The sequence below is a fragment of the Rhipicephalus microplus genome, chromosome 2 (genome assembly GCF_043290135.1).
Source record: "Rhipicephalus microplus isolate Deutch F79 chromosome 2, USDA_Rmic, whole genome shotgun sequence".
NCBI classification, from domain to species: domain Eukaryota; kingdom Metazoa; phylum Arthropoda; class Arachnida; order Ixodida; family Ixodidae; genus Rhipicephalus; species Rhipicephalus microplus.
The window spans coordinates 212,518,393-212,531,503 of record NC_134701.1 but is presented as its reverse complement, the minus strand read 5'-3'; the positions used below and the strand labels follow the sequence as shown (position 1 = coordinate 212,531,503).

Below are 13,111 nucleotides of genomic sequence, written 5' to 3'. Positions count from 1 at the left end.
CTCCGGAACTGCGGCTGTCAGTTTTCCTCTCGAGCGGGGCTCGTGCGCCGAAGCATCGAGGAGACAGATCGGCGACGGGGTGGTAATGACCGGCGAGAATCGACAGGGCGTCGTAGGGACAATGAGTCGGTGATAGGAGAAGATGGTCGCTGGGGATTCTGGGCAACCTGGTAATTTGCAGAATTCCCATGGTCTGGAGGCTGGAAGTTGCGACGGCGACAGTAGCGTGCTATATGTCCCACGAAACCGCATTCGAAACAGATGGGTCGATTATCCAAGGTGCGCCATGGGTTAACGACAGAAGGTGCAGGGGTGAAACGGGATGGGGTGCCGTGTATGTAGGCAGCGTCGTAGGGTAGGAGGACCCGGTGCCCGGTATGCGCCAGAGACAGGTGGGGCTGGGGGTCTAGCAACGACGGCAGCGTAGGTCAGCGGCGTAGGGACAGATGGCGATGGAGGCAGTGTCTGCGTGACCTGTGTCTCAATGACCTGGCGTAGACGTGGGTCTAACGAGGTCACTGGCGCGGATGCTTCGGCCACAAGAGAAAGCTGAAGCGCAACTTCTTCAAGAATGAATTGTTTGATGTGGGGCAGTAAGACAGTGTGATCAGCAGTGACGTCGTGCACGAAGGCGGAAACTTCAGCCGTATCTTCAGCGGCCCTGCGCGTCGAGACACGCTGCTTACGCAACTCGTCGTACTCCTGACAGAGCTGGACAACATCGGTGTCGGTCTGTGGATTCCTAGCGACGAGCATCTGGAAGGTATTGTCGTCAACTCCTTTGATGATGTTCTTGATTTTGTCGCGTTCAGTTAGAAATTCATCGACGCGCTTGCAAAGAGACAAGACATCTTCAATGTAACTCGTAAAGGTCTCGTCCCTGCTCTGGACTCGACTACGGAGACGCTGTTCCGCGCGAAGCCGGCGCACGGCGGGACGACCGGAGACCGCGGCGATGGTGGTCTTGAAGGCGGACGAGTTCGTGATTTCGCCTTCGTGGTTCTTGAACCAGAGGCTGGCCACATCAGCGGGGTAAAAGCGCACGTTTGTGAGCTGGTCGCAGGCGTTCCACTTGTTGGAAGCGCTTACGATTTCGTACTCGACGAGCCAGTCCTCGACGTCTTGTTCGTCGTTGCCGCGAAAAATTGGTGGGTCACGTTGCCGAGGCACACCAGTACAGTAGATTGTCGTTGGTAAGGCAGCTTGAGAAGGGCCAGGAGCAGTCTTGGTGAACGGTGAGGGTAGCGTTCGATTGCGAAGTTCCAGGTTGATGGGAACCTCGGCTCCTCCACCAATTAAAATAGAGGTGTTGTACGTCGAGAAAGGTTCAGACGCAGCTTGGCAAAAAGTGCGTTATCAGGCAGGTCTGGCTAATGGCGAGCGGCGTGCGCGAGCTACTACTACAGCCACCGATCATCATCGTCTTCTTCATTACCAGCAGAGCGTCCGTTATTCAGATTCATTACAATATATATATATATATATATATATATATATATATATATATATATATATATATATATATATATATATATATATATATATATATATATATATATATATATATACATGAAATAAGTGACATTTACTAAGGCTTTGTTCACGTTCACAGTTGAGCGGGTAATGTCGCACGTGCGGACGTGTGTGTTTACTTTTTGTTTATCACGCGTCATCCCTATAAGAACAGATTTACGAAGAACTACCATTGGTGAGACGAGTGAAGTAAGCAGCCTGAGGCAAAAACGAAGTTCTTCGTGTTGTAGGGACACCCTCGCGAGCGCGTACGGAGTAGTAGGAAACGAAGGCAAAGTCGTAAAGTTGCCGCTGACTGGTTGCTGCCCGTCCCATCTCGTACATTCTCGTATAGTGCTACAGACCATCTTCACTGCAACGTGGTGTATCCGTCATGACGCGCGAACACTTATACCGAGAAGAACTGATGAACAGTTCGCAAAAATGGTTCGCAGTGGACAGTTCACAATAATGGTGTATCGACTTTCGTTCCAGGGGCGCTCTCGGAACAGACAGGGCTTTAAGAATGGTTCTCGCTACCTTCGGGTTACAGCCAATGCGTTGTAACCCGTTGTAATCGCTGCTACAAAGTAACCTAAGTACATCCATCAAACTAGTTCAAAACCGCGCAATGAGATTCATTTATTGAGGTTACTCATGTCAAACCAGTGTTACTTCCCTTAAAAGTAAGGCAGGTTTACCTGACCTAGAATTACGTCGTAATATTTTCAGACTGTCTTTGTATTGCGTATCATTATAACTCCTCCATATCATTCGCTTCACTATAACTCCCCCAATAAACCAGCCCATCGTACCTCAGCCCGCACAAGTCACCACAAGGCTGTCTAGTCTACCCACCTCCTGCTTGCACCACAGCCCACCATCATTCCTTTTTTGCTGAAGCAGCCAGGCACTGGAACGATCTTCCCTCAAGTGTCATCGACCATTCCAACACAGATACATTTAGTAATGCCACAGAATCGTTGTTTTATTAACCCTATATTGTTTGCCCACTCCCTCATTTTAAGCGCTCTGCTGAGGTTCTTTGACGTATATTAAATAAACAAATAAATAAATAAATAACAATCGGATATGCGGCGGTCTTTAGAAGATCCCGTTCAGTTCTCGTATCTCTTTTGAAGTCGTATTTTATTTTCTGGAACGCAAAATTTTGTAACTGCTGTTTTATTGTTCATGAATACTTACCACATGAAATGCCTCATTATTTCTTTTACTTTATTATTATTCACACTGAGCCTAATGCGGACGGCTGAAAAAATCACAGCATATACACGGAGCGAATAATGGTGAGTGGGGCGAAGCGTCGGTCAGTCCGTCCGCACTTCCGTCCGTCAGTTCGTTCTTGCTCATTTCCGATGGAGGCGGAAATGTCGAGGCCCGTGTGCTCAGATTTGGGTGCACGTTAAAGAACCCCAGGTGGTCAAAATTTCCGGAGCCCTCCACTACGGCGTCTCTCATAATCATATAGTGGTTTTGGGACGTTAAACCCCACAAATCAATCATCAGTTCGTTCTTGCTTCCGTCCATCCAAGCGTCCGTCCATGCATTCATTCATGCATCTGTCCGTCCATTCGTCCATCTGCTTGTCTATCTATTTGACCATGCGTCCATTCGTTCATCAGTCCGCCCATCGAGTGAATGCTACAAGTACCGCAATCTCGCATCTTTTCATCATATATTCATAATATCGTAGTACCGCCACCCATCGGACAGTCCAAGGAATAAACGAGAGGTGCCTACCTACTACTACGACGACTGATACTACTACTACTCATACATCACGGACGCACGACGGACGGCTTAAGAAGCTTCGCCTCTAAAAAGTATTCAAGGCATAAAACCTAGAATCAAAGCCTCTGCCAGTCGTCAGTGCGTAGCCTCGATCTGTAGTGGTTCTTCTTACCGATACGCTGGTCCGTCGAATAAGTAGCGTCATGTTGTAACAGAGAAGAAGCATGACGATAGTTATAGCGCGAGAACAAAACGACGACACAGAGACAAGAAGGACTCGAAAGACACGAGCGCTATGTCGACACAGCCATACCAACTAGCCCAAGCTGCCACACTTCTAAGAGAAGAAGCTTTTATCTATGTCCGCATCGATATAACAGTGGCTAGGGTTCTCGGCTGCTGACTCAATGGTAGCGGGTTCGATGCCTGCTGTGGCGGTCGCATTTTGATGGAGGCGATATGGTAGAGGCCCGTGTACTGTGTGATGCCAGTGGAAGTTAAAAAAAAAAACACCAGATGGTCAAAGCTTCCGGTGCCCTCCTCTACGGCGTCTCTCATAACCATATAATGGCTATGGGACGTAAAATCCAGATATGATGATTATTATTATTAAACAAAGTCCTTGACATTTATAACTCCTTGTAAGAGCAAGCATACCAGCACTTCAATGTTCAGGACACATTGTTAACTAAAACAACGAACCTATATAGAGAGTCATAACGAAGGTAAGGTTTTGAGGACTTGGCATTCGAAATCGACATTGGTTGTGGAGCTTTTATGGTGAACCCCTACACGCGTGTCGGCCGCGGACATTTAAGACACCTTATTTCCTTCTTGTCCCCCTCCTTCCTCAGATTGCACTACCTCCGCGATCAGCTCCCCTTGGACCAAGTGACGGCGTCTTGTGATGACGTCATGCTGTGTGACGTCGAAATGACGTGGTAGTGAGTGATTGTCGACGCCATGATCACGTCAAAATGACGTCTTGTGGGGACGTTACCACAGGATTATGATTTCATTTTCCATCTGTCGTGCTGGCGCCAACAATGATGATCAAATTTTGCGTTTGGTGAGTTGTCTAACGCTTTCGCCTTAATATATGTGCGATCCTGGTCGAAAGCTACCGGATTTTCTCTCGCTGTACAAGGACTCTACGGATGAGAAGTAAGAACGAACTTACTTCTCATTTCTCAACACGCCCAGTCAGTGACTGGGCGTGTTGGTAGTGCAAATATTTAAGTGTAAGGCGTAACGACGACAAAAAACAGAGGGAGGAGTGCGTGTGTATGTATCTCCTTCTGTCTGTTCTTGCCGCAGATTACGCTAAAAAAATAACAATACTGGCCCTCCCGTAGTCGAGGATATAATGCTAGTATGGAATGTCTGCCGGCTAAGCGAATTGTTTGGAGGTGATACTACACTCTTAAAATGAGCATAATCCATGTTGGCAATGGCATCCGCACCACACCATGGTGTGCACTGGTCTATATCAATGCCACTATTTCTTGTCACTTTGCGGGATAAAGCATGGGGAGCGTGCGAACTTCAGCTTGTTGGTATAGATCCGCAGTGGGAAACAGTGCCGTACAAGGATGGGAAAGACCAAACAGTATAACGCTTGGTCTGTTTGGTCTTTATCGGCCTTGTTGTATCGGGCTGTGTTCCACTATGAATAAAGTTTGCTCTTTGATTAGGCTTACATCACGCAGTCACAGCGCCACGCAAGCCTGCGCGTAGGCAGACCACATAGAAGGGTCACATAAATTAACCACCGTGCTGCATTTGGCAGCGGAGGCAGGATGACCCAAGCTCTCGAAGTGGTGACAAAACCAGTGCCTCAAAAGGTCTCATCACTGGTTGCCCGGATGTCTAGTTTTCTCCACGCTTGACTGCCCGAACATCCCAGTTTGAATTGCGCGATAACGGGGCTCGCTTTTGACTAAAGGTCATTCGAACGTGCCGACAGTGGCAGGTAAAAGAATGTCGTGCTTCTCAGTGAACGAATATTGCTCGCTAGCGTTGGATGTCTAGACGTGATCAAAGTTGGTGCTCACAATTAGATATACTAATACCAGCACAAAAAAGACGAAACACACACACACACACGCACACACACACGCACACGCACACACACACACACACACACACACACAGACACACACACACAAACACACACACACACACACACACACACACACACAGCACTGTGTATGTGTGTGTCTCTACTTAAAGTGCCCCTCAACCACCCCGAGTCAAGCAGTGTCGGTAGTTTCTTTCTCGCCTTCAGTACTCATCCTACAAGTGCTATCTCCTCCTTGCCACGTATTTCTTCATAAAACGCGTGGATTGTCGGCACGGAGAGTTGAGCTAGTCGGAATTTCGCGCTTTTCGACTACACGCTGCTACCTCAGCTTGCGCAGTCGCAAACACAAAAAAAAAACGAAACAAAATCAGTTTATCGCTCAGAACCACCATACGACTGCATGCTAAAGTAGAGCACGAAACAATTCACATCATACATATCTCGCATATTGACTAATCCAGAGCTCCTTTTATCCTAACGTCACGAGTTGGGCCACGAGACCGGGAAACGCAAGAAGAATAAAGCACTCGTTTTTTTTTTTTGTATCTTTAAAGACTGCTTAGAGGCCCATTAAGTGTTCCGTCTTTTCGCGCTCTTGAATTTGTAGCGTTATTTGTAGTGTTATGACTCTTTGACTCTTCCTTTATTGCTACACAAGTATGTACTCCATTTACTCTGTACAAAAACAATGTTACGCATTCATTATTAGTGTGTTATATTGTATTTCTTTGACCATGCTCTGAGTGGTGCTTTCGGGCACTTGGGTCCCGTCAGGCAGAATACATCTGCCTTTTGCCCAGTATCCGAGACATACATTTGTCTCAAATAAAGAGCTCAATGAATGAATGAATGAATGAATGAATGAATGAATGAATGAATGAATGAATGAATGAATGAATGAATCTTAGACATAAACCAACTCACCCAAGCAGCAGTTTTAACACAGCTCAGAAGCTTACCTCTTGTTCCTCGCTAAATAACAGCGCTTTTTTTTTAACACCCTGTGAAGTGACTGTTTTTCTTTCGTTCGTCGCAGATCAGTGGCATCATCACCAACACGGGCCACGGTGTAATCTTCCGCGTGTCGGACAGCCTGGCGCCTGGCCTCGCGGTGAACATCTCGGGAGGCCCGCTCTCCTACCAGTACCGCTTCCACGAACTGCACATACACTACGGCCGCTCTGACGACCGCGGCTCGGAGCACACCATCGCCGGGAAGCCATTCCCTGCCGAGGTGAGCCGCCCTAATGAAGATTATATTAGATAGATAGCTAGCTAGCTAGATAGATAGATAGATAGATAGATAGATAGATAGATAGATAGATAGATAGATAGATAGATAGATAGATAGATAGATAGATAGATAGATAGATAGATAGATAGATAGATAGATAGATAGATAGATAGATAGATAGATAGATAGATAGATAGATAGATAGATAGATAGATAGATAGATAGATAGATAGATAGATAGATAGATAGATAGATAGATAGATAGATAGATAGATAGATAGATAGATAGATAGATAGATAGATAGATAGATAGACTTCCCGTTTAGCTTACTAAACACCTCCTTTTTTGTCTCATTTTGAGAAGCTTAAAATGAGACAAGCTTAAAATGAGAAATTAGAAGCTTAAATGAGAAGCTTAAATGTATGTACAAATTCTGCCTTCTCCTTCGCGTTTGTTTGTTTTGTGTGGTACACGCCTTCCGATTTTTATGCTGCAACAGTTTTCACGTATTCCTTTTTTTCAACGCAAGCTTCATGACTGAACTTAATAAAGACAAAAATTTCGTTTCCATGCACGCGAAGGATTTTTTCTTTCTTCACTTCATACCGGTGCAACATCGTTATTTCGTGATTGCGCTATTATCCCCCAATGGCCAGGTGTACACACATACCCGACCCTTTTGAATACGCCGAGCCTAAATTGAGTTAATTTAACTCTAGCTGAAAACGGGGAATCTTAGATTAGACATTTCCAGACTCCCCTTTCTCTCTCATACTTTTCTGCAGGAATATATGCGCAGGAGTTCTGAATGTTCTTCATATTATGATCCAGAAGCGCAATCAGGCGTCCATGCACGACGCGTCAAACGTGTTCAGAGCTTAAATATTTAGCTCCCTGGATGCAAAATTGTGCGAATGCTTGAACGGCGTATATTTTATGCATACGAAGTGGCACATGTTTGGAGGAATAAGGGGCTTCTGTGAACTGCCCGTGTCTATCAAGCAACATGTAGGGAACTTTCGATTTTGCTTTGTCTTCTTAATCTTTTTTACACACACAAAAAAAAAACGGTTGATTGATGGTGCGCTCACAGCGCAAAGTTATTTTACCTGTCAAATATTCGATTTATTGACAAAAAAAGGAGGCTGTGGCGCCCTACATTGGTAGAGCATAAAGGTGCGATACGGTGTGCTAAATAAGAAAGGATAGCGAGTTGTTCCAAGGTTGTTCCACGGTCATTCAGCGAATATTTTTTATGCTTTTCGGGAAGTGAGAAAACACTACAATTTTTCGGTCGGCCTCCTTTCAAGAAACATTACTTAAGAAATTTATGAGGTTGGTTCGTTCATTTCTGGAACGAACAGGCATAATTATTTATATGTCCTTGCAGTTATCTATATATTTTTTGTTCATTGGGCAACCCAGAGAGTTGCCCTAATGCAACGTTCTGCGTTAGGGTATGAGCTGAAAGTATTTCAGCGTCGAAAAGCACTTAAAGCATGCAGGAAGCCCAGAGTAATTATGCAATAAGCATTCTTAAGATAAACGCGCTAAAAAGGATGAAGCCCGCCACAGTATTCTTGTGCTTACGGTGCACGGCTGCTGACTAGAAGGTCGCAGGATCGAATCCTTGCCGCTGCGGCTGCATTTTCGATGGAGCCGAAAATGCTCGAAGCCAGCGGACTTGTACTTAGGCGGACGTTAACAAGCCCTCGGTGGTCGGAATTCCCGGAGCCCTCCATTACGGCGTTTTTTTTTTTCCACAATTACGTCGTGGTTTTAGACATTGAAACACAACAACTATTATTATCAAAAGTTTCGAAAAACAACTCCCGCTGTTTGCGTACCAGAGCAACTATAGCATTACGAGACACACTGCTGTGAAAAACTGCGGAATATTTTTTTTTACCAGCTCAGTATCCTTGATATGAGCCTCATGTTAAATACAAAAATGTTGTTACGGTTCTCCCACATTGAAATTCGGTGGACCAGGCAGGCAGTTGTACCGCGTCGTCGAACTCAGCAGCGCGACATTTTATGAGCTTAGCTAAACACGAAGAGAGAGAGGTACTGTAATTGAGGGAAACACTTTTTCCGGTGTTTATATATCGCTAGCATGCTAGCTGCATTTCCGATGGAGGCGGAAATGTTGTAGGCCCGTGTACTCAGATTTGGGTGCACGTTAAAGAACCCCAGGTGGTCGAAATTTCCGGAGCCCTCCACTACGGCGTCTCTCATAATCATATAGTGGTTTTGGGACGTTAAACCACGCAAATCAATATATATATATATATATATATATATATATATATATATATATATATATATATATATATATATATATATATATATATATATATATATATATATATATATATATATATATATATATATATATATATATATATATATATATATATGAAATAAGGGAAACAAGTGTATACCTAAGGGCTCGTTTTCCCGTGTTTTAACACAATATTAATAAGATCTAACAGACAGTAATGCCAAGTAAAGTACAGGGGAAGTTATTAGAACCAATGGAGTGTAAATAAGAAGATAACCAGCCGTGAGCAGGAATCGAACCTACGACCTATATATATATATATATATATATATATATATATATATATATATATATATATATATATATATATTTACGGGGTAGTATATCAGTCTGGTTGCGATGTTCAAAATACTTAGCTCTGTCATCGTTAAAATACATCATTAAAAGAGGGTTTCTGTGCAACTTTGTTGGTACATGTTTCGTTGAATTCTTCAGAAATACACTAGAGCTGAGTCAAGGCTAGACATAAACGTACAGACACAAGAATGCGTCCGACTCATTGATTACCGTTGCTAGCCCAGCTTTCGAAGAATGAAGCACACGTAGCTACCACTTAATAGAAGCTTAGCTGGAAGGGCCGAGCCTTTCTGCAGGTCTGCGTGTCAAACTTACGTAAGAAAATCTGACCATAAGTCTTTGTGCATGATAATCCCATAGCACCAACATAAAATTAAGCTTCTTTGTTTATTTCGAATTGATGCGCGCACTGAAGACACGGACACAGTGAACTGTACATTCTTCAGCGTAACTCACAAAATGCCTTTACACGCAGATTCGGGACAGTTATTTTTCAAGTATAACGAGTTGCATTAACAGATTTCTTGTAATATACCTCGTCATGACGTTGCGAATAGGACTCCTCAAGGTAATGTTAGCTCTGATGTATGAAATAACAATTGTTGGCGTTTTGCGTGCTGAAACAGCGATATGATTTTGAGGGACGCCCTGGTGGAGGACTCCAGAAATTCCCGACAACCTGGCGCTGCTTAACGTGTCGCTAAACCTAAGTACACGGGCCTTTATTATAATTCCTCCAATGAAATGAGACCGCCGCGGCAGGGATTCGATTCCGCGACGATCGGATCAGCCGTCGAAAGCCTTAACTACTAAACCACCCTGGAAAAGGAGTTGAAATTACGTTGAAGTGTCATAGTTGTGTCATAGTCATAGTGTCGTTACGTTGAAGTGTCAAAGGTGCTGGAAAGCAAAGTAGGGACATTACTTAGCCTTACCCTTTCGTGTTTCGACGTGAGACAACTGTGCATGCCCGTACAATTACAGGACAATATTCGAACGGCAGCGACAAAAAAAATTAAGAAGCAGCGAACAACTCTTGTTCGCCGTGCACCCTCACTGGCACTTGTAGTCGACCATAGCGGCAAACTGAAATTCAAATCGGACGCCTGCAAGGCGTTCTCATAGGAGAGGAGAAAGGGGTCGGTGAGAGAAGGTATTGCCGTGTGGAAGTATTCTGTCCGTATTGCGGAGTGGGTGGATCGAGCGTGGAAGAACATCGAAGAAAAAATGAAAAAGCGCACCGCATAATAAGAGAGAAGCGAAATCGAAGAGACTCAAGTGTTGAGAGACAAAAACGACTGCCGCTTCATTGAAATGCAGTGCGTAACGCGGCAAGTGCCGCCATCAATATTACATTCGAGCGACGTTCTCATCGACCTTTAGTCTCGGCCTTCTTCCTATTCATCGCCTCCCTTTTATATTCCTTTTATTTTTTTTTCCTTGTACTGCATACGTGGCTGCTTCCCGCCGAGGTCCTGGATTTTTGATATTCATGTCCATGTCTTCGCCTTCCTACTTTGACGAGTTAAAATCGTTTAGTTTGCTACTTGCGTCGTGGCCTTTCTGCGCTTGCGTGGAAAATCGACATCACGGCGGCGGCGCTATTTTGGCCAAGCCAGACGCGACGACTACTGCTATAGCTTCCTCTGATTACTTTTTTTTTACCTCTCATAGTCGGTCACGTGATGATGCGGAAGTCAAAAGTTCACCACGAAAGTCTCGCATCACTGCTTACAATGTATTCTCTTTAACTTTTATTTTTCTCCCTTTGAAGGGTAAACTTATTTGTCACTTGTCGCTTTTTGTCTCGTTTTCAGTCAAATGTTTCGTTTTTGTAATGTATGAACCTGCCCACGTCCAACTTTAATCTTCTGTTGTTTTTTAGTGTCCCGATCGATGGCAATCGACGGCAACGTATTTCGATTGTATACCGTCGCATTGAGGAAGTGCTCGCCACAGCACGGCCACCATTCGCTCCAAGCTTTCACCCGTGATTACGTGTTGGCGTGATGTTTGCGTCTCTCCTCGAGTTTGAAGCAATTCTAGCCCCCCCCCCCCTCTCTCTCTCTCTCACACACGCTTGTTTTCGTATCTCGCTGATGCTCGCACAAAGTCTCGCAATACCAGCCATGTGCGATAACAGACAGTAGGCGCAGTTATCAACTACGTGGTAAACTAAAAGTTACGCAGAGACAAAAAGGACAAAAATCCTCTAAACGTATTCTGCTCTAGCTAATTTGTTCAGGCAGAAATACAAAAAGAGATTGCCCAGTTGTCGTTTCAGTGTTTTTTTTTTCATCTTTACGAAACAGCAAGATCGCTCAGAAGCTTAAAAATAATGAAAATTTCTCGTGAACAGATGATCAATAGTGATATCCGGAGTTTGCTTTCACATAGTTTAGTACTTGTGTGGCTCTGCGGTGCGCGTTTGCTTTTACGTTCACAAAGCGTGGTAGTATTGACTTCCTGGTACATTTGGATTCGGTGCTCAAATGTCTGCCGAGGCTACGGTGAGCATTGAAGTAAGCAAATTGTTGTGTTGGCGCATGCGCATGACACATGGCGTTTCTTACTTGTAGCGTTGCACGTCCCAATGCTGCGAAGAAGAATTATGACGTCATAGGGCAAGTTTTCTAGCTTTAGCTGGAAGAGTTGGCGTCACAACAGCACCGCAGTTAAACGTTCCGCAGCTTTTACCTTGAGAAAACAAAACGAAAAGCGTCCTGTTCTAATTTTCAGCTGTATGTACAAGCGCGCGTTCATACCTAATTTACAGTGCATAAACGTTTTGAAATAGCACATAGAAACACAGATGGGTAGACGTAGCAATATTTTGAACCACAGTTTAAAAATATAAATTAGGGCACCCAAGATAGCCTGGTTTTGATATGAGTAGCACAGCCGTGGTCTTTTACTCTACCTACTAGAAATTCTTATTTGGGAGATTTACGAATATAAGTAACCAATTTCACGCAGACTGCTTCAGAAAAAAAAATAAGTGGAAGCACTGAAAAGTCCACGATGTGCATGCCAGCGGATTATTGTATGACAATGAAAAAAAAATACACAGGAAAAACCAGTGAGTTGGACACCTTATCAACGTAAAAAAATTTGTTATAAAATATACAACGCATTACAAGTCAGCCTCTTGGACTCCAATAAGTAAATAAAACGTAGAGGAAAAGGAAATGTTTCTGGCATGCAATAGAGTGATTGTAGCACGAAACTTCCACTTTGTTTATAATATTATAGATAACTTAATATTTTTTATGCTGCAGCTATGCAGCGCGAATACTTAGAAGGACAACCAATGAGACTGCTTTTATAGCTTCAACAAAGTGAAACCTCGATGTCAGAGCGAGTCAGCGAGGGTATATGTAGGTACAATTGTGACGAATATGTACCAAAAACTGAATGCCAACACAGCGTCGTTCAATAAAAAAAAAATATAACGCGGCTCGTACGTAAAATAGCCTTTCACGACAGCTTTTCTTTTTCTTTTTCAAAAGCCAGCGATGTCGATGACCTGGAGCGTTATGGAGCAATTGTAGTCACCATTCAGCGTTGTATTTTCAGATAGGCATATCAGCGAGGAGAAAAAGAAAAGAGCATTTTGTACAGGAGAGCTTACGCAAGAAGGCTTTCAACGTTTAAGCGTAATAAAACTGCAAGCAGCTATTTCTTTCCCTTATTGTTGCCTTTTAATCCACCCACATTGTTCTTTGTTTAGTGCACCGTTGGGCAGTGACCTTCAGGCGCATGTTTTATTTATGTTTAATGTATGTAAGGAAATGCTGCTGCCTCACAGAGCCACCTTATGCCCAGTGCTACTACGTGCACGAAGAAGACGAACACACCTAGAAAAACTAAATGTCAAACGAATCGTGC

At 44.0% G+C, this 13,111-nt stretch overlaps 1 protein-coding gene across 1 annotated transcript in view; it reads left to right on the top strand.

The window, feature by feature from the left end:
- Positions 1-13,111, top strand: part of CARPB (Carbonic anhydrase-related protein B) — a 206,795-nt gene that overhangs the window by 131,907 nt on the left and 61,777 nt on the right. The window contains exon 4 of the mRNA XM_037420470.2: positions 6,384-6,581. Coding sequence (XP_037276367.1) covers positions 6,384-6,581 — 198 coding nt within the window. The remainder of the gene's footprint in view (positions 1-6,383; positions 6,582-13,111) is intronic.